At 42.9% G+C, this 27,344-nt stretch overlaps 1 protein-coding gene across 1 annotated transcript; it reads right to left on the minus strand.

Moving 5' to 3' along the window:
* Nucleotides 1-1,976: 1,976 nt before the first annotated feature.
* dkk3b (dickkopf WNT signaling pathway inhibitor 3b) lies at nucleotides 1,977-27,068 on the minus strand. The gene is made up of 8 exons (XM_031297846.2): nucleotides 26,841-27,068; nucleotides 24,856-25,179; nucleotides 23,821-23,946; nucleotides 23,014-23,091; nucleotides 5,795-5,887; nucleotides 4,132-4,276; nucleotides 2,291-2,441; nucleotides 1,977-2,083 (listed from the first exon to the last, which is right to left on the minus strand). Exons 2-8 carry the CDS (start codon nucleotides 25,102-25,104, stop codon nucleotides 2,059-2,061), a joined length of 867 nt encoding a protein of 288 aa, XP_031153706.1. The 5' UTR covers nucleotides 25,105-25,179; nucleotides 26,841-27,068; the 3' UTR covers nucleotides 1,977-2,058.
* Nucleotides 27,069-27,344: the final 276 nt, after the last annotated feature.

The raw sequence follows: 27,344 nt of genomic DNA on the forward strand, positions 1-27,344 counted from the left end.
CCACTAAGCAATAAATCACAGCACTCCCTCTGCAATAATACTGTTAAATCCATCCAATAAAAACTATTAATTTTACTTTTCAACATGAATTCCAAAAACCTCAATGTACATGACACATATACAGTTGGTTTGATTCAGGTAGCATTTTTAAAAATATTTTCCTACTACTGGTCAGTCAGCATCTCATTCCCTTGCTTACATACAGTTTATGCAACTAAAAATTCAGCTGACTGTACTGGACAGCATAGGCACCGATACCATGGGTGCTCCGGAGCTCGAGCACCCACGGAAAATACTGAGCACCCACGTGTGCCAGACTGCCAGTAGGCTACATTCATTTAAAATGAAACATTGCATTTGGTGCTAAGTGGAGCATCTGTTATAGTGTGATTGGTTATGTCACTGTCAGTCCCCTGCTGATTGCAGTTGCGTGTCAGTTAACATTTTCATCTCCAATCCTATCTGTATTTGTGAGAAGTGGCGCTGTCCTGAGTTGAAAGATAGCCTCCTTTACGGCTTTATCGAGTTAATAGGCGTGTGTGTCCATTTCCTAAGGTTCTGAAATGCAAACATTTTTTTGACTACTTTTTTTTTAAAAGGGCGTGCACCTGTGAGCACCCACGGAGGAAAACATAAATCGGCGCCTATGCTGGACAGTGGATGTATTCATTGTTTCATTTTTTTATTTATTTATTTTTTTTCATACTTATCTTTATTGGGTTATCAAGACACAATACATGTTCAATCAGTATGGATTCATTTCACCCATTTCCCCCCCTTTTAGAACACCAACAAACCCCCCACCCCCAGAACAAAAACAGGAGGGGTGAACAGTAACTAAACCAACAAAGAAAAAAAAAAAAAGTAAAAAGGGACATTTAGAGGAGGGATTCAGATGCTTGGAAAAAAAAGAATTCAAAAAATTAACTATAACAATTTCTACATGTTGTGCCTGGAGTTCAACCACCATATCATCGCACCAAAGACAATTACTGGCTCTTACCTCTTTCATAATCCTAACTGGAAACAAAATAAAAATAAAAAGTTACATCAGTTTATCTTAATTAGAACCATCTTAATCATCTAGGGAGGGAATGGAATTGATGAGGACAGAATGGGTTTCCAAGTTTTATAAAATTTGTCGGAGCACCCCATAATACTGTACTTGATTTTTTCTAAGTGTAGAAATGACATTAGATCCTTTAGCCACGAGTTAGGGTAGGGAGGATTCTTATTGTTTCATATTTTTAATTAATTTTAGCTATGTATTTTAGTCAGCTAATCAGGGGCAATGGTAGTGGAGTATAGCCAGAAAAAGTGAGCGTCATGCGGTGATGACACTTAAGTTACCAAAACGACTAGTTAAGTTTAGGGATAAGATCGTGGTTTGGATTAAAACACTCCCAAGGAACAAACAAGCGTTTCCTGGGTGATAGTATTTTGTTTTCGGCGCATAGTCACCTCCGCTCTCTGGCTAGAAAGCGCTGTGTTTGATGTTGACACCACGTTTTATTTCATTTTGAGATTTTTTTCCACTGGATATTGAAGTTCATGAAATAAGTGTTTTGGCATGGCTGGCCGAGTGGCACTACACCCTTAGTATTGAAAGGGGGATTTGATTCCTGGAGGTTTTGTTTTGTTGTGCATGATCAAAAACACCCTGGTCATCCCTATTCATTTTGAAAGAGCAACAACCAATAGGCAAACTCCAACACTCAATAGACCAATGGTGTAACTTCATCAATCAGTCAGTCAGGGACAGACTTTCACATGCTTTTAAATTTTTTTTATTAACATTTATTTTACCAGGAAATAATCCCATTGTCTCCATAATTACATCCGTGAATAAAAATATGTCTTTTATTTGCTTCATGATATATAATACACATTGGTCATAGGGCATAAATAATAGTCCAGTGCTGAAGCAACTTTCTAAATCTTTTATAAACTGTTGATTAACAGGTGGGCCCTTCTTAGGTGAATGCTCAGAAAATGTGGTAGTATAGCTCCTGGACGGGGGTTATGTGAAACTTTCTCACGCTCTCTCCATCTCCAGTACTACTCTCCACAAACAGATCCACGTCTGTGTAAGAAAAAAAGAATAAAACAGATTTAGAAAAACAAAACATTTGCAGTAATGCTTTTTGCTTACTTCTATTCCCCCATATATAACTAAGATCTGTTGTTATCCCAAGTTGTATGATGTATGTTACAAATGGACACTTTAATTATTACATATCCTCATTTCTGGGGGGTAATCAGTTTAAATGTATACTATGTTTGCTTTCACCCATGAGGTTGGCACTGGAGGTTGTCAGCACAGGGGCAGTGGTCACGGGGACCCTCCTGGTTCCAGGCCAGCATGTCCATCAGCAGGTTGGGATGGCTCAGACAGGACTCCCCCTTCTCTGGTTTGGGATTACACACTGGAAACAACAGCTCTGGAGGAAGATAATAATGGAAGTCTTTAATTTTTGCCACTTTATCACTGCTAATATAAATTGCTGTCACACACAAACCAAAAATATAAAGCCCATATCATATACTGAGGCCCAATTTTCACAGACATTAAGACTAGTCTCAGACAAGAGTATTTTTCCATGGATGTCCCCATTCAGTTTGGTTTTGGTCTTCTTGGACCATATTTGAAGAGTTTAGACAGATTACAAAAAGCAGTGAGAAAGTAGCAAATGTGGAATTTATTTATATAAAACACCACAGATTATTACTTTAATCAAAATCAGGCAGGTTCTACTGTATGTATGCTATTTGGTCCGAGAGTGGTAAATAGAAGAGTCAGTATGATGAACTGTCAATATGAGTGTGTGCATATGTTCTCACTGTTTCCATGTCAATTCTTCAGTTCTGACTGGCTGTAATGGGTAGCAATGTTTCCCCCACCATTTCCATTTGATACTGGATGGCTTTGTGTTGATTTGACCAGGTACTGTATAGATTGAGGGAGGCAATACAGTGTGTGTTTGACTTTGGTTCCATTGAAGATAGAGAGAGATGAGAAAATATGAAACCTTAGCAATTTAACAGCCCCTAAAGATTTCGTTTTTGCTGACCTCCAGTGGTTCAACTTCTCACTGTGCTACTCCTCCAATGTATTGGGCTGGAAGCAGAAATCTCAGGGACACCTAAAAACCTGGACAAATAAAAGCTTCTTCATGGCTAGATGTCTCTGGTGGTCAGTGAGAATATGGGCGTTTTTTTAATTTATGGGTCAGTTCACCCAAAGTAACTTTAAAATAATAACAGTAGTAGTAGTAGCAACAAGATGTACCATAAAACAGCAGATGCAACTGTGCTACTGAATATATATATATATATATATATATATATATATATATATATATATAGTGGATGCAAAAAATTAGATTATGGAAAACAGGACAGGGGAAATTAAATCTTACATGAAGGGCATGCAGAGACATATGCTAAGCTAAGCTAAATCAATTTGAATTTAGCTCAACAGACAGGACTTTTTAAAAAAAACTTACCCTACAGCAGTGTTTCTCAAACTTTTTCAGACCAAGGATGACTTGCCCAAAAAAAAAAAAAAAAACTCACAGAGCACCAAACTGCCATCATATCCCTAAAAAAACAGGCCCCCTACTTCAACAGTATGTTACAATTTACAGCCAAATTAAATTACTATTGCTTATGACCCTGCTTATATCAGGGAAGCAATGTCTTTCTTAAGCCATCCATCCATCTTTTCAGTTGACATTAACCAGAAATTGTATTCCTCTTTATTTCCTTCAAATGTCACACTGATCATTTGTGACGTGAATTGGAGAAACGGTGGGCTTCATTGCTGAAGTCCGACAACACAGAAAAAAACAGCCAATTTAAATAATAATGTTTGAATTTACAAATGAGTTCACTTGATATTGAAAACAACACATCTATGTACCTCACTATTAGGCTTTGGAGTTGCTGGCAGGTGGTTTGACAAACACTGTTTAGAATTTTAAATTAAAAACATGATATTTTACCAAATCTACTCATGGACCACCAGGGGTCGCTTGCGGACCACTCTTTGAGAAATACTGCCCTACAGCATGTATTTGAGCTCATACTATGCATATGTGAAATATGAGGGGTGTCACTGTTAAAGCTCACCTCGTTGAAAGGCACAGCAGAGGTCTGGCCTGCAGTCACTCTGATCCTGACAGATAGTTCCCTCTGTTCCTTTGGTGGCATTGACTGTACACTGCCCCCACACACACATCTGATCTGAGCAACACTCCTCATCTTTAGTACAGGGCTGAGTGGGGACACACATTCAGATATGCAAACAAGTATGTAAATCACACATAGTCTATGGCTGCATACATGGTAATGTATTTTTGTACCATCATCCATTCTTTCATGGATCATTTTTAGTATTTCCAGTTAAAGGCACTATGGTTAGATTTTTAACATTAAGAAATTTTTGCCATTTAATTTATTAAAGGGTAACTTATTAGTCTATTTTTGTGATAGAAACACTGCAAGCTGCCACAGTTTGCTGCTCTGCTGCATCGCAGATTGCTAAACACACCTGACTACAGGAGACATTAGCTCAGACTTGCAGAGTATGTATAGTTGGTGCGGTTCGAGTACGGATCACGTTCTCGCCGCAAACAAACCGCTTCAGAGTTCGATTGAAAGCGTACCGAGGCCACTTCTTCAAGCAGGTCTCGGTACACTTGTTTGGTCCGCTTTTGGTGTGCACTTGAATGCGAATGCCGCATTCTCACCTGCCCTTACTGTATGTACACACCGCCGCCGACTTGAGCTGCAAAGACGCTTTGGCCCCTCTGTCAAGGACGCTTGTCAAAAAGTACGAGGAAGCGTTTTGACGCTTTGGCTTTTGACGTGGCAGCATTCTTCAATCTGTTCAACACACGATTGAAGAAAAAACACAAGCAGCCACTGCACGCCCAATACATTGACACTAGAAACCTTTTATAAATTACATATATAATGACAGAATTTGTATTGTTTGTTGGTCGCAGCGGTGTCTGTTAGCAGTTAGCTTGCTCATAGCCGCTGAACCGCAGCAGAATGCAGGCAGAGCGAGCAGCCGCCAGCTGTTGATCCGTGCAGGACTTCACAGTGAGCGGACTGTTTAGAGACGATGTGACCGGCAGGTAACGTTAACTGGTATCTATACGCAAACAACGTCATATCATAAATGATAGGGAACAAAGCAACAGCGATTATGAGCTTTTCCTCGATTTTCTCGGAACTAATGTTTTCATAGGAACGAAAATTTACATTGTATGTTTCTCCGGAATCAGCCAGCGCGAAGGACGTCTATATTCCGATTGGTTGTTGGCGTTTGCCGCTGCTTGTCGCTGAACCGCGTCATAGCTCATTACCATAAAGTTGACCTACTTTCAACTTTCTGATTGACGCTCTGGTCGCTCAAAACGCGACACCGACAGATTTTCCGCTCCTTGCAGCTGAGAGAAGCCAGCTTCCATTGAAAATGAATGACTTCCGGTAACTTTAGAAGCTCAAGTCGGCGGCGGTGTGTACATATAGTTACGAACCGCACCAGCGGGACAAATGCACTCTAGTGCGATTCAACCGAACTAAACAAGGCAGGTGTGAAAGCGCCCTAAGTGACTAATGAAAACAACATTTTTTGAAATTGGTCCAGAACGTTCGTCACCTTTGTCACTACAAGTGACACATTAAACATAGCAATTTGATCCATTATTAAAATAAAATATTGATCAGTCCAGCTTTAACTAAATGACTGACTACAAAAAAACAACACAGACTGAATCCCCACCATATCCGTTGGTATGCATGGGAGGCACCTGGAGTTTTTGATCTCATACAGGCAGTATTTCAGGTCACCACAGTCCTCATCCACCATGCATTCCTGGGTTGAGGGATAACAACAGTTACTGTACATAGTCAGTAACAGAGCACAGAATTAAAATGCACACTGACAAAGTGGGTCAAAATGAACCACAATTGTGTTCATGCTGTCATTGCAAATAGTCAGCTTCCTTTTGTGTTATGTGTGTCCTTTGTGTGTGTCTTGTTGTTGTACAGAAACAGAAATTACTATTTGAACTTTCTTATTTGAATCATATTTTATTTATTATAGTTAAAACCAAATAATTGAATCTAAAACATGTTCATGTTCATCTGATGACTATAATATGCCACAATACCAAAAAGTATGGAAAGCCTGAAAGGCAAGGTGAAAAAGAAATTGGGTGTTGGCCAAAACCAAAAAGTTAATCTCGTACGAAATGTTATGTCTTACATAGAAGATACACTTTTAGGCTAAATTAAGCTCTTTTGAGAGTGAGAAAGCCTTGCAAAATGAAGCACTTGGTGCACTTGCCTGACAACAAATTAAGCTGCCGCTCTGCAGCTCTTTTCATTCCCCACTTCCAGGTGTTATGGTAATAAAGTGGTACGTCCACAGTAAGCCAGGTGTAAAACACTTTTGGCGGATGCATTAAAGGCATTCACGACTTTTGGTCGTGTATTCCGGTTCAACAGGCATAAATATGTAGAACCCATTGTTTTCACGTGTCATGTTATGCATGTCATTGGACTACACGTGACTTTTGTTTGCTGTTTATTTAAAATACCATGAACAGCACTGTGTATTGTGTGTAGGGGTTGGGGCTGTGTGGGAAGGTGCTCTCCATAGCAATAAAACAAAGCCTGACAATTAGTCCAGTTATTTTAAGCCAAAATGGGGGTCAACCTAGAACAAATTGCAACAGAAGCAAACTCAACAAATTTTGTATCCTCAATATGTCCTGAGTAAGGAAAAAAGCCCAGAAGAATCCCATTAGGGGAAAGTTTCGAAAAAAGACCCAAATGTAGCCTGTTCATTCTTTTTCTCACTTGAATAGGGTAAATATTTTAACCTTTAGATATCACCATGAAAATTACTGAGTTTATAATTTACATCAAGACAAACAAAACATGTATTACAAGTTTTTTGAAATTGTTTGTTAACATGGGCAAACGGTGCATAATCTAATTACATATGTGCTAATTTGCATAAATACCACAACAGATCTGAACATTGGGTATAGCCAGGTGAAAATGTCTTGTTGAATCTTATGATATGCAAGACATCCTACGAAAGTACATAAGTGCAGAGTGCACCGGAAACTGGCCATTACATCTGCAGGCTATCCAGGACATGCTACTATCTGGCAGCATCAGGACACAATCTGTACACCAAATCTGCTAGGGTGTATCTTCAGCAGATGCAAAACCTCCAGACCACACACCCAGGAGTCCAACAATGTTTTGAGGAAGGGTTCCACATGATCCGTCAGAGCGAACGCCTTTGGGCAGGTCTCTCACCTGACCTGATCATTGAGCAGGTTCTCATGAGGAGTTTAAAAACCAGTGGTGGGCTCACAGGAGGGCGCCATGCCCGCCTGTGGAGAAGTAAACCAAGCAATGGAAGGACTCACAGGGGTCAACTACAACACTGGAGAGCAGAATAAAGACATGACCAAAGCAAGGCAAGCCCGTGACTGGAAGGATACACTAATAGTTCTCAGTCATCTACAGGAGCGAAATCCATTCAGCAGTGACCCAAGTCTGAGGAACATTGCCACCGGGGAGCATGCTCTGTCTGTTGGCACTGCAATCCTGAAGTCAATGGATGGACGAACACCTGGTGACTATACTTTTAAGAGGAAGGATCAAGCTGTTACTCTTGGCATGAGGTCTTCTGTGAGGATTGATGGAAATGAAATTCAAGTTGATCCACAGCTTCTCTTCCAGAGACTGGTGATAGTGGCACAGAAATGTGATGAACTTGAGTCAGCCCTCAATACGAGCTATGTAGCAATCCTCCATCTCTACTTGATTCCTCCCTTCTACTTCACGAAGCAAAGAAGCCTGCCCTCGCTGATGCCATCTGGAAACTTGTTGGGCCAGATGTTCTAGCAGAAAATATGGTAGATGGCAGCCAGTACATCTTGGATGGTGGAGCACTTCTTCAACACATCCCATGGTCCCAGGGATCTACTTACAAAGACATATGCCACCAATACACTGAGTATGTAGGGAAGAAGTATGGTAAGGCTGTAGTGGTGTTTGATGGCTATCAAAGTAACAACACAAAGGATGTGACACACCAGAGACGGTCTAAAGGGAGGATTGGCGCTACAGTGACATTTACAGCCGACATGACACTCACAATGAAGAAGGAAGAGTTTTTGGCAAACAGGCAGAACAAACAGCAATTCCTTTCTATGGTAAGTGGAGAGCTACAGAAGACAAACTGTGAGACCTACCATGCCTCAAGAGATGCTGATCTGTTGATTGTGCAGAAAGCTGTGCAGTGTGCTACCATCAAGAAAACTGTGCTAATAGGGGATGACACAGATGTCTTTGTCCTTCTCTGCTACCATGCGAGCATGGATTCCCGTGATCTTTTCCTCTGTAGTGAGTCAAGGAAGAACACAAAGAAGCCTCACGTGGAACATCAAGGCTACAAAAGAACGGCTCGGCCCAGACATATGTAAGCACATTTTGTTCTTACACGCAGTTCTGCGATGTGACACTACATCTCGCCTTCATTGGATCGGGAAGGGAGCATCGCTCAAGAAATTCAAAGAAAGTGACGTGTTTCAAGAGCAAGCCAATGGTGATTCTCTACAATGGAAGATCTACAGACACCCTGGACTCCCTCCGATATCATCGGTTCTGTGAGAAAGTGGCATCCAGTTCTACTTACATTCAGCCACAGGTCTTACCACCAACATCAGGAGCAGCAAAGTACCACAGCCTGTGAGTGTACTTACAAGTACAAGAATGGAAGGGATCAACATCTGGTACATTTCAATTTTACTGAAACTCTGATTTCTGCTAAAGTTCTATGTTTATTGTGTCATTTTGTATCTTGTGTACTTAATTGCTGCTGTGGCAATATCAATATCTCCTGCATGGGGGTTAATAAAGTGTATTTTATCTTACAGATGGACTTTGTCCTATGGAGTGGGGATGGCACAAGTGTGGCGAGGGATTTGTGCCAATTAAGACAACCCTACCTCCTGCTCCTGAGAAGCTCATGAAGGTCATAAGGTGCAGCTGCCAGTCTGACTGCAGCACCCTGAGATGCAGTTGTAAAAAAAACAATATAGAATGCACCCCGGCCTGTGGACACTGCCAGTGTTGGGAGTAACGGCGTTTAGGTATAACGGCGTTACTAACGGCGTTATGTTTTCAGTAACGGAGTAATCTAATGGCTACACATCAGCTGCCTGGAGAGAGCAGGGGTGGGGGTGATGACACCGTTGCAAATGCGATGATGATTGGCTGGGTGGGCGGATGCCCTGCTCACGCTGTTTCACTGCACGCTCTGACTACCACTAAACACAAGACAGCGACAATAGCGACGAGCCAGGGTAATTCAAAGGTAGCGTTCTCGAACTGGAAGTACCGGCACTACTTCTCGCTCATTGAAATTAAAGGCAAGAATGTTTATGTAACATGCATGCTATACCAAATGTTCTAAAATACTGTATTTAGTGTTTTTATTCTTCAATCAGTTAATATAAACATCTTTGACGTTAAAGATGTTATAGAATGTAATAGCGTTATAGAACATAAAAAATAACATCACAGTTACTTTGCTGAGTAACTAATTACTTTTACAATGTGGTAACTTAGTTACTAACTCAATTACTTTTTGGGAGAAGTAATTTGTAACTGTAACTAATTACTTTTTTAAAGTACGATGACCAACACTGGACACTGCAGTGGAGTGAGCTGCACAAACTCAATGCAGATGGCCTGTGCCGAGAATGAAGATGAGATTCTCTAGTGGTGCATTGTGTACGTAATTTGATTGTTTGATCCAGCCACTTTTTATTTACCTACCTTTTATCTTCTGCATTCTCCTTACCCTTGTCTCCTGTTCTTCCCTCAGACTCATCCCCCCAGAAACAGTCCCACAGACCCAGCCCCAAACCCCATCTCTGCAATAATAATTAATAAAGGCTGGTTTAAAGTACTTCTTCCTGCCTCTATGTATTAATGCTCATGGGTAGCCTAAATGGGTTCCATTCAGACCTTAACATTAAGTCTTTTACTGTAAGATGTCAACAAGCTTCAACAAGACATTTTCACCTGGCTATACCCAATATTTAGATCTGTTGTGGTATTTATGCAAATTAGCACATACCTAATTAGATTATGCACCGTTTGCCCATGTTAACAAACAATTTCAAAAAACGTTTTTTAAAACAACAAAATAATTTTCATGGTGATATCTAAAGGTTAAAATGTTTACCCTATTTATGTGAGAAAAAGAATGAATAGGCGTATGAATAGGCTATATTTGGGTCTTTTTCTAAACTTTCCCCTAATGGGATTCTTTTGGGCTTTTCTTTCCTTACACAGGACATATTGAGGATACAAAATCAGTTGAGTTTGCTTCTGTTGTAGTTTGTTCTACCTTTTTTCATAAAATGACTGGACTAAATGGGGACACAGCGGATTGCAGCTCCAGATAATGTAATTCACATTTTCCTCATTAATGATGTACTGTATTACAAACTCCCCTACCCAGCAACTCATCCTCATCATTGCCTGACCCAATCCGGCACATGTGTGTGTCTTGGTCCTGACTATGTCTGGTGTATTTGGTCTTCTGCATGACTTTTTTTTTACAAATATGAGCTACTTTAGGAGAGCTGCAATGATGATTAGTGTTTTCACCTCTTCTATAATGTGACCTCTACCTGTGTGAATCCCAGTATGACTGTATAACAACCCTGCATGAGACTTAACCCAAATGTTTAGATCACTGAAACGTTTCCTGCTGTCAAACTCTACTATAGCTGAGTTGAAAATATGTATGTATGTGATGTTAAATCATATTAGTTTGATTATCTGCAGGTACAACAAATACAGTATGCAACTAAATGGATAACAACATGCACAATACACTGAATATTCCTTCATTTAAAGAATGTACTGGTTTTAGGGCAGTTTTTTTCCTGTAGCATACATCTTTAGTTAGGCTTTTCTTGGAATGAGATTTAGTTCAACTCTTTTCCAGTGGTCAGAGGAAACAGTGTCTGCCAAAAACAGCGCTGGCCTGCCGTGAACTCGCCCCTTTTTTCAGTCTTTATCTTTGTGTGTGCTGCCTCTGGGAAATCAGCATGGAAACAGAGCCAAGTCCCTGCATGCATTATTGGGGCTGACTGGACTGTGTCAAAGTCAGAGAAAAGATCTAGGGCTCAACAGCAGAAACTGTTTGTTTCTACTCATCTATCATCATTACTCATCTTTAAAATATATGCATACTCACTGTATAACTGTGTCTCTGATGTTAGGGAAGGGAGTTGTCTGAGATGACCAATATATATATATATATATATTGTGATGTCACGAGAGGCTGTGTCCTGGAGGGACGTTACATTCCTTTGAAGTGGCTGCAATCACAAGCAGCTATGGCTCCATCTGCTGGTGCAGTCGGGAACTCCTCCACTCAAGACACTACATTCCCACACACAGCTGAGACTGATCGAATCCTGATGAGCTGAAGAGCTTTTTAAGGCCTAGAGACACACTTGTGTGGGTGTGTGAGTTTTGGAGAGACCAACTACAAGCTGTGCTCGCTGAAGAGGAATACGAAAGGTGGGGAATCATTACCAGACGTCGGAAGGACTTACAGGCTGGATAGGCCACGGGCTGCAACTCGGATTGAAGTAAGGCTGAAAGGATTGTTTTTACCTGAGGGAAGCAAGATTATGATTTAACAACCAGAAGAGACATTATTTGAAGTTTTGACCCTTGAAGATTAACTGGATCCCACTTGTGAAGTTGGAGTGCTGTGTTTTTTTGTTAATTCCCTAGAACGGTAATAAAATCCTTATTTTGTTTGAACATTGTGTCCTCGCACTGCTTGAGCTGTCCCCTGGAGAGCGGTGTAGCCTCTCATGACGTCACATATGGTGGAGGATGCGGGCACTCAAGCATTAATAGTGCATGTCAGAGGAGGATACTGAAAGTTTGATCATCCAGTTTTCCAAGTTGGCTGTAGGCTCCCCGCCCGTTAAAATGGAGGAAATTTTGAAAGCCCTCGTGGCTGGCCAGCAAACCTAGCTGCAAGCCAACGCGGCTCTCTTGGAGGAGCAACGGAGAGCCAACTTTCTGAAGGCGGAGGAATTACAGTTGCAGAGACGGATGGCTGACCAAAGTACCCGCCCAATAAAGGCAAGTGACTTTTTATCTAAGATGGGGGTCACCGATGACGTTGAGGCGTACCTGCATGCCTTTGAAGCCACGGCCACTAGGGAAGCCTGGCCCAAGCAACAGTGGGTTGGTCTGTTAGCCCCCTTCCTAACCGGGGAGTCGCTGAATGCTGTCCGGGACCTGGGCCCCGACCAGGCAACCGATTATGATGCCCTGAAGTCTGAGATCCTCAGCAGGAATGGACTCACCAAATTTGGTATGGCCCAGCGCTTCCACAGCTGGACCTTCCAACCTGACCAGCCTCCTCGGGCGCAGATGCATGAACTTGTCCGGATCACGCAGAAATGGTTGGATCCGAAGAGGAATACGGCAGCGGCGGTGGTAGAGGCTATTGTGGTGGACCGTTACCTACGTGCCCTGCCCTATGAGGCAAAACGATTCATCAGTCAACAGGCCTTGACCACGGCGGATCTGACTGTGGAAGCTGTGGAAAAGTACCAGGCCACAGCGGAGATGCTGCGTGCTTCCAGAAAAGACCCCAGGGGTGCGTCTCCACCACAGATGGGAGGGGCCCATCCAAAGAACCCCAAGGTCTCGAGTCCAGCCAGGTCAGGACCGAACCCGGCTCCAGGCGGAGCCAGAAACCAGGCAGGTCCAGGAAGAATACAGCGGGAGAGTGAAACCCGACTGTTACCGGTGTGGGGAGATGGGACATATCTCCTGGCAGTGTGGGAAGCCGGCAGATGAACCTATGCCCACTGCTGAGTCCTCCAGCCCACCACCCACACACCGTTTTGCCTTGCTCCTGGGAGTCATAGATGGCGGCCCAGATCGACCCCCCACCTGCCCGGTGACTGTGAATCACCATGATGTGGAGGCCTTACTAGATTCAGGTAGCCTGGCCACCCTGGTGCGTAAGGACCTGGTGGGCCCATTGTGTCTGATCCCAGGGAAAGCCCTCCCGGTTTCCTGTGTCCATGGAGACACCAGAGACTACCCCGTCACTGAACTCACAATGACCACCACCCGGGGCACCATACTCACGACAGCGGGGGTGGTTGATTCCCTCCCCGTCCCTGTCCTAATTGGACGAGACTGCCCGGTCTTTTACCCACTCTGGAGAGAGACTCAGGAGAGGCGAACCCGAGTACCTCAGGAACGGAGAGGTAAAACTCACCCTGAGAAAGCTCAAGTGCAACCCTCTGAATCACTCACTCCCGTCTGTACTCTGGCAGGGATGGCAGGTGCCCAGACGGACACAGAAGCTGGTCCAGATACAGGAGAAGAGAACATGGCCCAGGACAGTGCTCCGATCTCCAGCGAGGAAGACGTCCAAGGCACCCCAGAGCTTCCCCCTCTCACAGGCCAGTATGGTACGGCTCAATTACAAGATCCCACTCTTGCAAATGCCTTAAGAAATGTGCAGGTATTAGAGGGAGTAGTGTTAGGCGAAAGAACAGGCCCCACTTATCCCCATTTCGCAGTAAGCCGGGGGTTATTGTATCAGGTAGTGAAGAAAAACGCTGAAGTGCATGAACAGCTCCTCGTGCCACAGCCCTATCGGGCCACCGTACTCAACCTAGCACACACGCACCCGCTAGGGGCCCACTTAGGGGTAGAGAAGACTAAGGAAAGAATCATGCAACGTTTCTTTTGGCCAGGAGTACACAAAGAGATAGAGAACTACTGTCGTAGTTGCCCTGAGTGTCAGCAGGTGGCGCCCAAGCCCACATATAGAAACCCCCTCATTCCCTTGCCTATTATCGAAACTCCTTTTGAGAGGATTGGGTTAGATATAGTTGGGCCCTTACCGAAGAGTTCCAGGGGGCATCAGTACATTCTGGTCATCCTGGACTATGCATCCCGGTACCCTGAGGCCATTCCACTGAGGAAGGCTACATCCAGACAAATCGCCAAGGAGCTGTTCCTTCTCTCAACTAGTCTGGGAATCCCAAAGGAGATATTGACGGACCAAGGGACCCCGTTCATGTCCAGGGTGATGAAAGAACTCTGTGTTTTACTGAAAATCAAACAGCTGAGAACCTCAGTCTACCACCCCCAGACGGACGGCTTAGTCGAACGTTTTAACAAAACGCTAAAATCCATGCTGTGGAAGGCGGTGGGGGAAGATGGGCGCAACTGGGATCAGCTGTTACCCTACATATTATTCGCGGTAAGAGAGGTACCGCAATCTTCTACTGGTTTTTCACCCTTTGAGCTCCTGCTTTCCTACAGACCCAGAGGACTGCTCGACATCGCCAAAGAGGCCTGGGAGGAGCAGCCATGCCAACCGCGGACACTGATCGAGCATGTCGGGGCCATGAGGGAGAGAATGAAGGCCATCTATCCCATGATGCGTGAACACCTGGAGGCCAGTCAGCGGCAACAGCAAGCCTCCTACAACAGATCTGCTCAACCCAGAGAGTTTAAGTCGGGGGACAGAGTGCTGGTCCTGGTGCCAACCGTCGAGTGTAAATTCCTGGCAACATGGCAAGGACCATATGAGGTCATTGAACGGGTGGGAGAGGTAAACTACAAGGTGAGGCAACCTGATAGAAGAAAACCTGAACAAATTTATCATGTTAACCTCCTAAAGAAGTGGCACGCCAGAGAGGCGATGTTCAGCTGTCTCCCCCCCACAGAGTCCAAGGAACCGGTGCGAGAAGAGGTTCAGCTGGGTTCAAATCTGTCCCCACATCAACGACAGATGGCCCTGGAGCTCGTGGACCGAAACCGGGATGTCTTCTCCTCCCTTCCCGGACACACAGAAGTGGTCCAACATGAGATCCGCACCATGCCTGGCCGGACGGTGAACCAGCGCCCGTACCGCGTGCCGGAGGCTCGTAAAGTAGCTATACAGGAGGAGGTAAGGAAGATGATGGAGCTGGGAATAATCGAGGAGTCCCAAAGTGCCTGGGCAAGTCCCATTGTACTAGTTCCCAAACCAGACGGATCAGTACGATTTTGTAATGATTATCGGAAGTTGAATGAAGTGTCTGAATTTGATGCATACCCAATGCCTCGTGTCGATGATTTAATAGACTCCTTGGGGCATGCTCGCTTCCTAACCACTCTTGACCTCACAAAAGGCTATTGGCAGGTACCCCTGACCCCGGCGTCTAAGGAGAAGACAGCATTTGCCACCCCGGAGGGGCTCTACCAGTATACCCGGCTTCCGTTTGGTCTCCACGGGGCACCTGCCACGTTCCAACGCCTGATGGATCGTGTCCTTGCTCCCCACAAGAGGTACGCAGCGGCATATTTGGATGACGTGGTCATACAAAGTCCAGACTGAGCCAGCCACATACCTCGAGTACAAGCGGTGCTAGATTCGCTCAGGGAGGCAGGGCTCACAGCGAACCCAAAGAAGTGCAGGCTGGCCTTCAGTGAGACGAACTACCTGGGGTACACCATTGGGCGGGGGTTGGTCAAACCTCAGAAAGTCTCCAGTCCGATCCTGGTGGCGCCGGACTTCAAGAGAGAATTCATCGTCCAAGCGGATGCTTCAGAGGTGGGTCTGGGTGCTGCCCTCGCCCAGGCGCATGACGGTGAAGAACATCCAGTTCTCTACCTGAGTAGGAAGTTACTTCCGAGGGAGAGGAACTATTCGACGGTGGAAAAGGAGTGTCTCGCTGTAACCTGGGCCCTGGAGTCCCTGCGGTTCTATCTCCTGGGCCGACGTTTCATGGTGGTTTCTGATCATGCCCCTCTGCAGTGGATGGCCAAGAACAAAGAAACTAACAGTAGAGTTACCAGATGGTTCTTGAGCTTGCAAGCGTTTAACTTTTCTGTCGTCCATAGGGCTGGCAAGCGCCATGGCAACGCGGATGCCCTCTCCCGGCGTGATGCCTTCTTCTCGGCCTTTGCCCCGACGAGGACGTCGGTCTCGAGGGGGGGGATGTGTGATGTCACGAGAGGCTGTGTCCTGGACGTTACATTCCTTTGAAGTGGCTGCAATCACAAGCAGCTATGGCTCCATCTGCTGGTGCAGTCGGGAACTCCTCCACTCAAGACACTACATTCCCACACACAGCTGAGACTGATCGAATCCTGATGAGCTGAAGAGCTTTTTAAGGACTAGAGACACACTCGTGTGGGTGTGTGAGTTTTGGAGAGACCAACTACAAGCTGTGCTCGCTGAAGAGGAATACGAAAGGTGGGGAATCATTACCAGACGTCGGAAGGACTTACAGGCTGGATTGGCCACGGGCTGCAACTCGGATTGAAGTAAGGCTGAAAGGATTGTTTTTACCTGAGGGAAGCAAGATTATGATTTAACAACCAGAAGAGACATTATTTGAAGTTTTGACCCTTGAAGATTAACTGGATCCCACTTGTGAAGTTGGAGTGCTGTGTTTTTTTGTTAATTCCCTAGAACGGTAATAAAATCCTTATTTTGTTTGAACATTGTGTCCTCGCACTGCTTGAGCTGTCCCCGGAGAGCGGTGTAGCCTCTCATGACGTCACTATATATATATATATATATATATATATATATATATATATATATATATATATATATATATATATATATATATATATATATATATACACACACACACATACTAGGGGTGGGGGAAAAATTGATAAAGCATAGTATCGCAATATTTTCCGTGGCAATACTATATTGATTCACAGACGCCAAGTATCAATCTATTATTATATATGTGTTGGTCAGTATATCTGCTTGACAATCCCATTTTGCAGCAATAAAATTGAAGTGACATGAACAAACAGAGAAATGTATCTTTTTAGATAAAAAGTTGACTTTTGGGGATATCATTTGAAATTGGGAAAAATATTATCGTATCTTGACATAAGTGTCGTGATGATATCGTATCGTGAGGCCTCTGGTGATTCCCAACCCTAATATATATACATATATACACACATGTTCTTTCTGTAGCATTTGCCATGAAATAAAAACAGAGACACACTGGAAGCTACAATATGGACCACACAATACTCTGCAATTATCTTAATAAATGCCAGATGACTACAGCTGTTATTAGTCTCACAGGCTCAGTAGCACTTATTATAAATATGTTAAAGAAAGGACTGTGGTCCCTTCTATAACATATTTTTCACATATTACTTTGCAGCAAAAGGAGAAAGAACGCTAACATAGTCTACTCACTAAGCAATAGACCCTATTTAAGAATCTAAGCCTGTGTTATTTCCAGTGAAATCAGTTGGCCAAACCAAGCCCTCAATTAAAGGTGCCGTAGGAAGGATTGCAAAGATCCAGGACTTAGCCAAAAAATGTGAACATCGACAACTTCTCAGTCCCTCCCCCCCTTTCCGCTAAAGCCCAAAACAGTCTCCTAAGGGACCGTTCGGTATTTATGGAATGGACCACCGGAGGAAAATAGGGGAGGGTCATGTCTTTTTATTTTCTGCTGAGGGGAGGGTCATCCAACATTTTTTAGTCTGGGTGGGGGGGTCACCCAACTTTTTTATTCATGAAAAGAGCAAAATTTCAAAGTGGCTTGTTTGGTGCATATTTATCCATGTAGCTCTCAGTCTCGGCCCCCTAGCAGATGGTCTGACCCATACACGGAGTTTGCTCTGGGGGCAGGTGGAGCACTGCCCCCTGGTGGCTCAAACGGGTAATTGCATTGTTTAAAAAATTAGTGGAATAATTACATCTGGCATGACCAGATATTAAATAAATATCTTAAATAACACAAAACAACACAAAACAACTAAATGGTGATAGGTAATACATCTGATTTCATATACTGCTTTAGTAAAAAAAATATTACCTGGCTGACGATGGGAGCAGCAGGACGCAAAAAAACGAAAATTACTGTTGCACTAGTCTGGACATCTTGCTGTGCCACCCTTGCAATAACGGTTTCCTAAATGCCATGTATATAAATGTGATGTCAGCTTACTAATTGATTGCGGGTTTTGTGTAGATTTGGACTTTTATACGTTTATTCCACTTTGTTTAAACAGCGAAGTGGAGAGGCCTCGTATGTGACGCTCATATCGGCCTTGCTGGATACACCGTGTCATTTACCTTTTTGTGGATCTACTGATCGCTGTGGATTACTTTTTTTCCGTGTCGTTGGATTACGGCAAAATACGGATCTTTTTTTCTCAACGCGCCTTAACGTTTTATGGTGAGTTTGGAGAGGCATCTCAACGACTGTAGGTCGAACACTGATTGTTCACCGTTACATTTTAGTTGAATTTAAGCGTCTGTCTATTGTGTTCCAAAACAGCCGTGCCGCGATTGGATTTCATAAGGGCAAATTGTTAAATTGTTACAATGTAACTTAAAAACTTTAAAAATAAACATATGTGTTTTGGAATATAATGTTCAGCTTCGGCAGCTTTACCTATGTGCTAAAATATACAATGACGATAGTGACAAATCCATAGCAACCAGTGTTGAATTGGTTATATCCCAGCGTCCTTTGCTGAATGGTCTCAATGTTTTATCGTTTTATTTCATGTGAATACTAGTTTACTAGAGAAGTAACTTAGTATCTGAAGTAATGCAGTAATGCATGAAGTGTGCATTTAGTTTCCAGTGCTTATTGTGTTTCCACAACAATGTTAGTAAGTAAATCTACTGAAAAAGCCACCACACCATAACAGAGGAGTGGGATGTGTAAGATGAGAATGCAGAGGTTAAGTCATGTACATCATGGCTGTAAAAATCAAATGGTATTTGTACTTCTTTGCTAAGTCCAAACCTGCACGCGTCGGGAGGGTCATGACTTTTTTTCAAATCGTTTTGGAGGGTCATAGGAAAATTATTACTGACGAGGAGAGGGTCACGTCTTTTCAGGTTAGAGGCCACAAAACTTCTCCGGTGACCCCTTAATTAAATAACGAACAGTCCCTAAGCCCCTCCACCACAAGGGAGAATGAATGCGCATGAGCAGTGATTGACACGCAGTTAGACACCCCCCCTGGCCCTGATTGGTGCATCTGAACAGGGAGCTGTGGATTTTTGCAAATCACACTACAGGCTGTAGGTAGTGCCAGAGGAGCCAGATTTTTCTTTTTGAAATTACCTGCGTCATGTAGTTCTACTGGAACATAGGGTCAGTTTCAGCAAATATGAGAAAGTGTTGCAGTTATGGACATTTCGGTTGCCCGTTTATATATTTCTGTTGCTGTTTGCTGTCTTGTATATTTCTGTTCCGTTGTGTGAATTTATCCTGTTTTATGTATTCTGTTCTCTGTGTATATTTCGGTTTCCTGTTTTATTTTGATAGTCTGGTTGTCTGTCTTGTCTTGTCCAGTTTTACTTCCTGTGTTTTCCCGCCTTTGTTGATTACCCTGTCTCTCCTAATGTGCTTCACCTGCTATGTCACCTGCCCCTCGTTACCTCATTACCCAGTGTATTTAGCCCTTGTGTTTCCCTTGTCTCTTGTCAGATCGTTTTTTGTCTTTACCTTGTCAGTTTTGGCGCTTTTCCATTACATGGTACCAGCTCGACTCGACTCTCGCCTTTTTTGGTTTTCCATTACGAAAAAAAGTACCTGGTACCTGCTAACAGGTACTTTTTTTAGTACCTCCTCAGTCGAGGTTCCAAGTGAGCTGAGGCGAGCCGAAAAGGTGACGTGAAAGCGACAGACGGGGGTGTCCTGAACAAACCCGCTATTTTTAAACAGTTTAGCCAGCTGTTTTTTTTTGCTGCCTCCAGCTTAATTTGAAACAAAATGTGTCTTCTGGCAACACACATCTTCGACGTTCTGTGTGTGTGTTGCGTTAGGTCACAGTAGTTTACTGCGGCGCCGCTTGTTTACAGTTCTGCGGAGGCTCCGGCAGAGCTTTCGTTGTAGCCTAACTACACACACACATGGCCGGCTCCACGCACACACCAGCGCACAAGTATAAACATCAGGCCACTTTTACATAGGCTACACAGGCTACGGCGAAAGCTCTGCGTGGAGCCTCCACAGAACTGTAAAACTCAAGTGGCCTGATGTTTTATACTTGTGTGCTGGTGTGTGCATCGATACGGCATAACGACCAGCCACGCTGAGGCGGTCCTAAAATCTGCAATGGAAAACGGACGCACAGTGTGTCGAGTAGAGTCGAGGCGAGTCGAGCAGGTACCATGTAACGGAAAAACGCCATAAGTGTCTGTTCGTGTCCTGGTCCTGTCAGTTGTGTGTTTTTTCAGTGTGTTTTAGCCTGGTGCCTTTTCTTTGGATCCCTTTGTTCTTTGGATTCCTTTTTGTCTTGGTTTTTGTATAGTTTGATGCCTGTTGGAACCTCAGGACTCCCTTGGTTATTTTTGTGTTTTTGGTCAATATATCCTTGTGTTCAACCTTCTGCCTGCCTGCCTGCCCTCTCCCTGCATTTGGGTCCTTTAATCCCTGGGAAACCATAACAGAAAGTTAGTTTTATAAGTCTTACCTACTGCACCTTTAACTGTAAAAATAACTAAGCCTAAACCACATTCTAGTTTTAGTCATAGTTTTAGTCAATATTATTATGTGGCACCCTAGATAGACAGTACCGACTTTCAATCTAAGCATTTTCCAGTTCACATCAAGATATCCAGCCTTTCTGATCCGGATAAAAAATGTGCATGGACAGTGTTACATGAAAAAACTAACACCTCAATACTTAACTATTTGTTACTTATTGGTTAAGTAATTTTAATATTACTTTTATGGTTAACTAATGAGGCAGCCCTCTGGTCATCTCTCTCTCAGGGACATAGTATTCCCAACGCAAAGCTTAGGGGGAAAATCAAAACATCAATTGTTTACCAGTTATCTCATGAAAAATAATGTTTTCCCGGGGAAAAAACACAATTAAACGTGTTTCTACAGACTTCTGTGTCACTCCACTCTGCTCTCTTCTTTGCTTGTTAGCTAAGCTAGCCTACAACAGGGCGAGACCAGGACGAGGGTTCCATGTTGTGGAGTGTCACCGACTGGGGGTTCTGGAGAGGCTTATGGGCGCCTGATGCAGGACGAGCGTTCCCTGTCGTGGAGGTTTGCCGAGGAGGAAGCGGAAGGTAGAGACAACAGACCGGTGCGGCTGTACCTGGAACAATGGACTGTGATGTGGTAACCGAGCTAAGATCCCTCACCTTTGTTTTTAATATAGAGTTTTAATTTGAGACATTTAATCTTTTTTTATGGGTTTAGAGTCTCATTTACTGTGTTAGCATAAATGATGTGTGTCAATTTGTTCCTGTGGGTCAAACTGCTGTCCCTTGTAGAAAAGAACCAATGCCTTTTTAAAGTAAATTATTTTGTGTTTTTAATTTAGAGTTACTAGTCTATAAAAAGTAGGTGGCGTTGTCGAGCAACACTCAGTTTTTTATAAAACTACCGTAACCCCACTCCTCGCCACATTTCCACTGTAGACAGTACTTTTAAATGCAGTCAGGGTTGTTACTGGATCGTAAGAGCCGTGACCAGCCATGCGCTGAGAAACGAGCTGAAAAACCTTTTTATTCCTCACAAATCCATCCAACTTTCGCTGCATTTTAACTCTTTACCGACAATTCACCGACAGAGGAACATCTGCACCAAACGCTGACTGCAGTGTTTCTAGCTCCACCTTTTAGTATTGGATTTGGTACCTCAACAGAGAGATAACGGAATAAAAACCATGATGGAATGGAACGGTTTTCTTAGTACTATCCACAACTTCTAACAATGCAAAAATAACCGTTTTAATGTGTTTGAACTGAACCAGACTGCTTGGTGGAAACGAGGCTTAAGAGCTGTATGGATTTTTAGATGTGTAGTATATCAATGTAGCCATACCAACAAAGTTGTGTGTGCTGGATGGGTCAACAAACAGGACTTTCACCCACGAGACAAGGGTTGGAGTCCAGCTTGATAGTGAGAGCCGGTTAATTAACCTGAGACGTGTCACTGAACTGGGAGAATCGAGTGCCATATACCATGCCATACGCAGTGGTAGTGATATTCAGAAAAGTAGTCGTTTCATCTTTAAAATCACAGAAAAAAACATTTACTGGGTATTTTCTATGAAGTGCTGAGTCAACCAACTTTACTGTGACTTCCTTGAGTGTATTTCAAGTGTGACTCAATGTAGAGGGTTAAATTGCTATACAGTTAGTCTTTAGAAGTGCAGACCTTATCCTGTCTGGCAGGCAGGCTTACTTGCTTCCCTGGCATTCTTTCCAGCAGCAAGCTCTATTAACATAACCACTTTCTGTACAGCTGCCAGGAAAGCAAAATACCTAAACCAATGTTGTAAAGTAAAATGGCAAAACAGGCGGCAAGCAGTAATAATGACCACAATCCAAGCCGGCCTCCTGTTGGCTAAAAATGTTTAAAGTATATGTTAGGTCTGTTTGCTGGATGATCTCATTCTTTATAAAAACGGGTTGAGACAATACATCCACAGTTTCAGAAAGTACTCCACCTCTCTGTCTCTTCTTACAGAGATCACAGAGATCATGAATATTTCCAAAACTGAGGGAAAAGTTAAATGTGAACACATTTAAATGAAGTGCTCTGAATAAGTTGACAGTTTCATGTTGTATTATCACTACTAAAAGAGAAACATTTGGTCTCAAACTGGGGCAGTTGGATTTCGTGTTTCTGCCTGAAAACCAAACACACATTTCTGGAATCATGAGTCAGCAGGCTATCAGCTGGACATGCAGACCTAACACGCTACACTGCTATATGCTCAAAAAGCCCACTCACATGAGTGAAGTTTCATCTTGATCAGCTCATTTTGTATAGTTCTAATCATGTCAGCATCTGGATGGAATGAAACCAAATCATTACGAAACTTAGGCTGAGAATGCATTAGGTCCATAATTCTCTAATTATTCAAAAGACTCACGTGTTCCACAATGTTGGAAAAGCCAGAAATCTCCATATGGATGTGTGAAAGATGAATCTCTCCTGTTTTATTAGTCTCCTATAAATGGCAAAAGGGGTGACATGCTATATGAGACCTCAAACAGAATAGCAATTATTGTATTTTTGTGTTTAATTCATTTATTCATGTGAAAAGGGAAACAAACTCTTATCCCTACAATAACTACAATAACCTTGTGTTGTCTTCCTGTTGACCATAAACTTGTCCTACTGGGTCAAAATTCAAAAAGAACTTTTTTTGGCGCTTCTCTTTATTTTTAGATGCTTTTGACACGTTTTTAAACGTTTTTGTCAATTCTTTTCAACGTTTTTTAAATTCATGGTCAATAAACCTAATTTAAATGACATTATACCTAATTTTTGAGTTTAAAAAAAGCAGAAATTATGAATTATTTTGACTAATAGTTAAGATCAGAGCATGTTGAGTGAATCCCAGACTGGTTTATGTCAAAGTTTAGTCAGGATACTGTATTAAAACCATTTTAAATTATTATTTTTTTTTTTAATTAATAAAACAACCAAAATTCAATGGAAGTAATCATTAATTTTACCTGCAAAGAACATATTGGTTCCATACAACGTACATGCATGCATCCAAGTTAATTTTGGGCAATTTGGTTGTAAGAAGCCCATATTCTGAAATTAAAAAAAACTTTTAAGGACAACACAAGGGTTAAATAACAATCAGTCTATGTGTGACATGGCCTCCAAGAGATGAAAGGGTTTTGCTGAAAGTGACATATCATGTTGTCAAAAGTTAACCCCGTACCTTTTCAGCTTTATCTAGGACCTGAGCCGCTCTGTCTTTATCCTTTACCATCTTTTTTGTCCCATTGTTGTAGTTGGTACGCAGATCCAGTGACGTTAAAGATGATTTAGCACTCTCAGTAGTTATCTGTTGGATTGAATGTTAGGATACAAGTGGAATCCATTCATAAATTAAATATTGAATAAACCACATGGCATTTCCATTATGTCCATACATTACTGTATATTTCCATGAGGGGGAGTATGAATCCTCAAGGTGGATAACTGTGGAGAGTTTGTTGATGTACAGCATGCACTGATATTAATCTCCATTTCTTGGATGACATGGAAGGAAACTTCCCAGTAGTTCACAAATGATCAAAACCAGACATTGACTATTGAAGCATCAGCAGACTTATTAGACCTGTTGAAATCCAATTCCAGGGGGAAAACAGACTTTACTGCTGCCTACCAGAAGTCCTAGCTGGTACCAAAATGAAATTGGGTGTGTTAAGTTCTCAGTCACACATGGGGTTAAGGTTTTTCTGTATTACTTTTTTTGTTGAATTGACTGGACAAAATCCCTTTTGAGTAACTACTATTATGATGAGGACTATTAATAGTACAAGGTCAAGGGTGGCCTCTAGCTCACCCAGTAAGAGCGTGCGCCCCATGTAGACTGAGTCCTTGGCAGCAGCCCAGGTTCGAATCTGACCTGTAGCCCTTTGCTGCATGTCAACCCCTCTCTTTCTCTCCCCCTTTCCTGTCTATCCACTGTCACTATCGAATAAAGGGAAAAGCCCAAAAAAAAAAAAAAAAAATAAGGTCAGACATGGAAACTGTCTAGTGTTGCAACACCTATCTCAGCCTGGTAGTCTAAATTTAAATGGCATGAGGTGACTGACACCGATTGTTTCCACTGCTATAATAAATTAGTCTAGATGTATGAATTACTAGATAGCCGATATGGCAAGTTTGTCAGAGCTCTCTGTAACTCTCCACTGAAATATAGACTACAACTCTGCTCTTTTATGAATGAATAAAATATGACGCAGACCTGCTCCACAGTCTCCTCCAGTATATGCTGGGTGTCCTCCATCAACTCCTCCAACTCGCGGAACATGTCGTTCAGACTGACCGGGCCCCGCTCCAGGGCGTCCCGCTGGATCACTTTCCCGCTCCGTGCTGTGCTGTCGGTCGGCCACAAGCACAAACTCAAAGATACCAACAGCAGCATGATACCGGACATCTTTCCTTCTCTCTCTTTGTCTGCTTGTCTACTGAGCAGCAGAGCAGTGTGACTCATGGAGAAGCACAGCCGCACACAGCTGGATCCGTTTTATTTGGAAAGTCTGAGGAGTGGTGGTGGTGGGTTTATAAACTGCAACGAATCAGATTTAATGATGTGGAAAAGGTTCAAATTGCATTCTGTAGAGTACATGTCAAAATCAAATGGCAGTTTATGGTGAGCTTTAAGACTTGTGGACTGTAAGAACTGTTTAACCTTAAAACAGATCAAAAGCTGCCAGATGTGATCTGCAAAGGAATGTTCACCCCACAAACTAAATTCAATCATCATACACGACATAGGCACACACAGCGAGCTTATTACATTATATTATTACATTACATAACATTAGATTACAACCTTATTGCAGTTTTATAGCTTTTGCACAACAACAATCCCAATTTATTCTTATGTTATAGGAGGATAAGTAGCCTACAATAAGTTTGTGATGTTGAAGAACCAATATCACGAACTGATAGCAGAAATGTTTTTATTTTATTTTAAAGGCAGGGTTGGTAACTAATATAATAATAATATACACTTTTTTATATATTGTTTAAAATCGTCTTTACACCGTGACAGCAATAAATAACTTATGGGCTCTAAAAAAGCAGCTATAGATGCTGTAATCTTGTAAAAACGCCCACCAATCACTGCCTCGTGGTCTGCTTTGAAAGAACCAATGAAATGCCTCCTTGCCCCACTGTGTATACTGTACCCCTCCCGTGTGTGAGCCTGAGCTCAATGTGCGTTGTCGCTGCGGGAGTTACTGAAAGTCTACTGAAGAATGGAGGAGAAAACTCAGCAAAAGTGCAGCGGTTATTTGCAACCACCTGCCCTGCTAAAAATGTAAAGAAAAGTGCCCAGGTTGGTCAGTGGGTAGAGCAGGCGCACATATAATTAGAGGTTTATGCCTCCATGCAGTGGTCCAGGGTTTGAATCCGACCTGTGACCTGTGCATGTCTTCCCCCGCTCTCTCCCCTTTCTCACCTAGCTGTCCTGTTGAATAAAGGCGAAACAAAAAAAACAAAAAAAATGCAAAGAAAAGAAAGACTGAAACTGAAAAAGCGGCGACTAAAAGGGGCTACAGATACAGCTTGAGGACAAACTAGAGTAAACATTGGCATAGCTGTTCAGCGATGGCTACAGCTGAGGGAGTTGAAAGGCATGAAAAGTGAAGCCATGGTTGCCATCTTTCTGTTGGATAGGTTGGAAATGTCTAGCCGACCTGGCTATTTATGTTGCGTTAGTCATTTTAGCCCAATGCTAACATTAGCTTTCCTGTCGTACTAGGCTAGTACCCTACGTTGGCTAACGTTAACATATTCCTATCTAACAAAATGCTATTTGTGTAAAGTTATATGGTCGCCGGGGTCTGAACATGTATCATTTATATATTGGCTTTTCACAAATGTGCTGATTTGCAGGGTCTGCGTTTTTCTGATCAATGTCAATGTACGTCCACTAGATGTGCTTGCTTTTGCAACTGACAGGCTGAGATTATTATAATAAGTGTAAGACCACATTATGTGAAGATGGTGACGTCTTGTTCTGAAATCTTGAAGGTGACTTGTTGCCAGAAGACAGCGATGTGGTACGCAAGTGAGTTGGAGAGAGGAGTGCGGGGGAGAGTTTGTTGTGTTGGAGTACAGAAAGCTTAGCTTTGTGTTGTCTTGCAGATTTTCAATTACACATTTCCGATTTTGCTAACAAAATGTTGAGCTAAACTTTTGCTCAGCTTTCATAGACTTTACCTTTGGATAATGGATCCAGCCAAGTCTTGGCGAAATGACACCACAGCTCCCGAAATCCCGCTGGAAACCGACACATGCACGGAGAAAGGGAGACCACCAGGTTACCATCCTGTACACTGGCCAGCAGGATGCCCAGTAGAGGAGTCGCAGATGGTGTTCTTTATGTATACATCTTTGCATCTGGACAAATCATTAGTGTTGTATCCTGGGTTATTTGGGTGTTTCAGGTCTTGCAACAGACACCCTGGCCCAGGCAAACCAGCTGGGATTGATCAAATTCCTGCTTGTGTCCAAGTAGCCTCTCACTCACTCACACACACACACACACACACACACACACACACACACACACACACACACACACACACACACACACACGGGGCATGTTTAATCTCTCTGGGTTTCTTGCCTGTCTAAAACCTGAGAAAGTGATTTGAGAGTCACAGTCAGGTAAATGAATCAGCTGCTTTAAAGCAGCCATATTATGCTCATTTTCAGGTTCAT

The sequence above is a fragment of the Sander lucioperca genome, chromosome 7, assembly GCF_008315115.2.
Source record: "Sander lucioperca isolate FBNREF2018 chromosome 7, SLUC_FBN_1.2, whole genome shotgun sequence".
NCBI classification, from domain to species: domain Eukaryota; kingdom Metazoa; phylum Chordata; class Actinopteri; order Perciformes; family Percidae; genus Sander; species Sander lucioperca.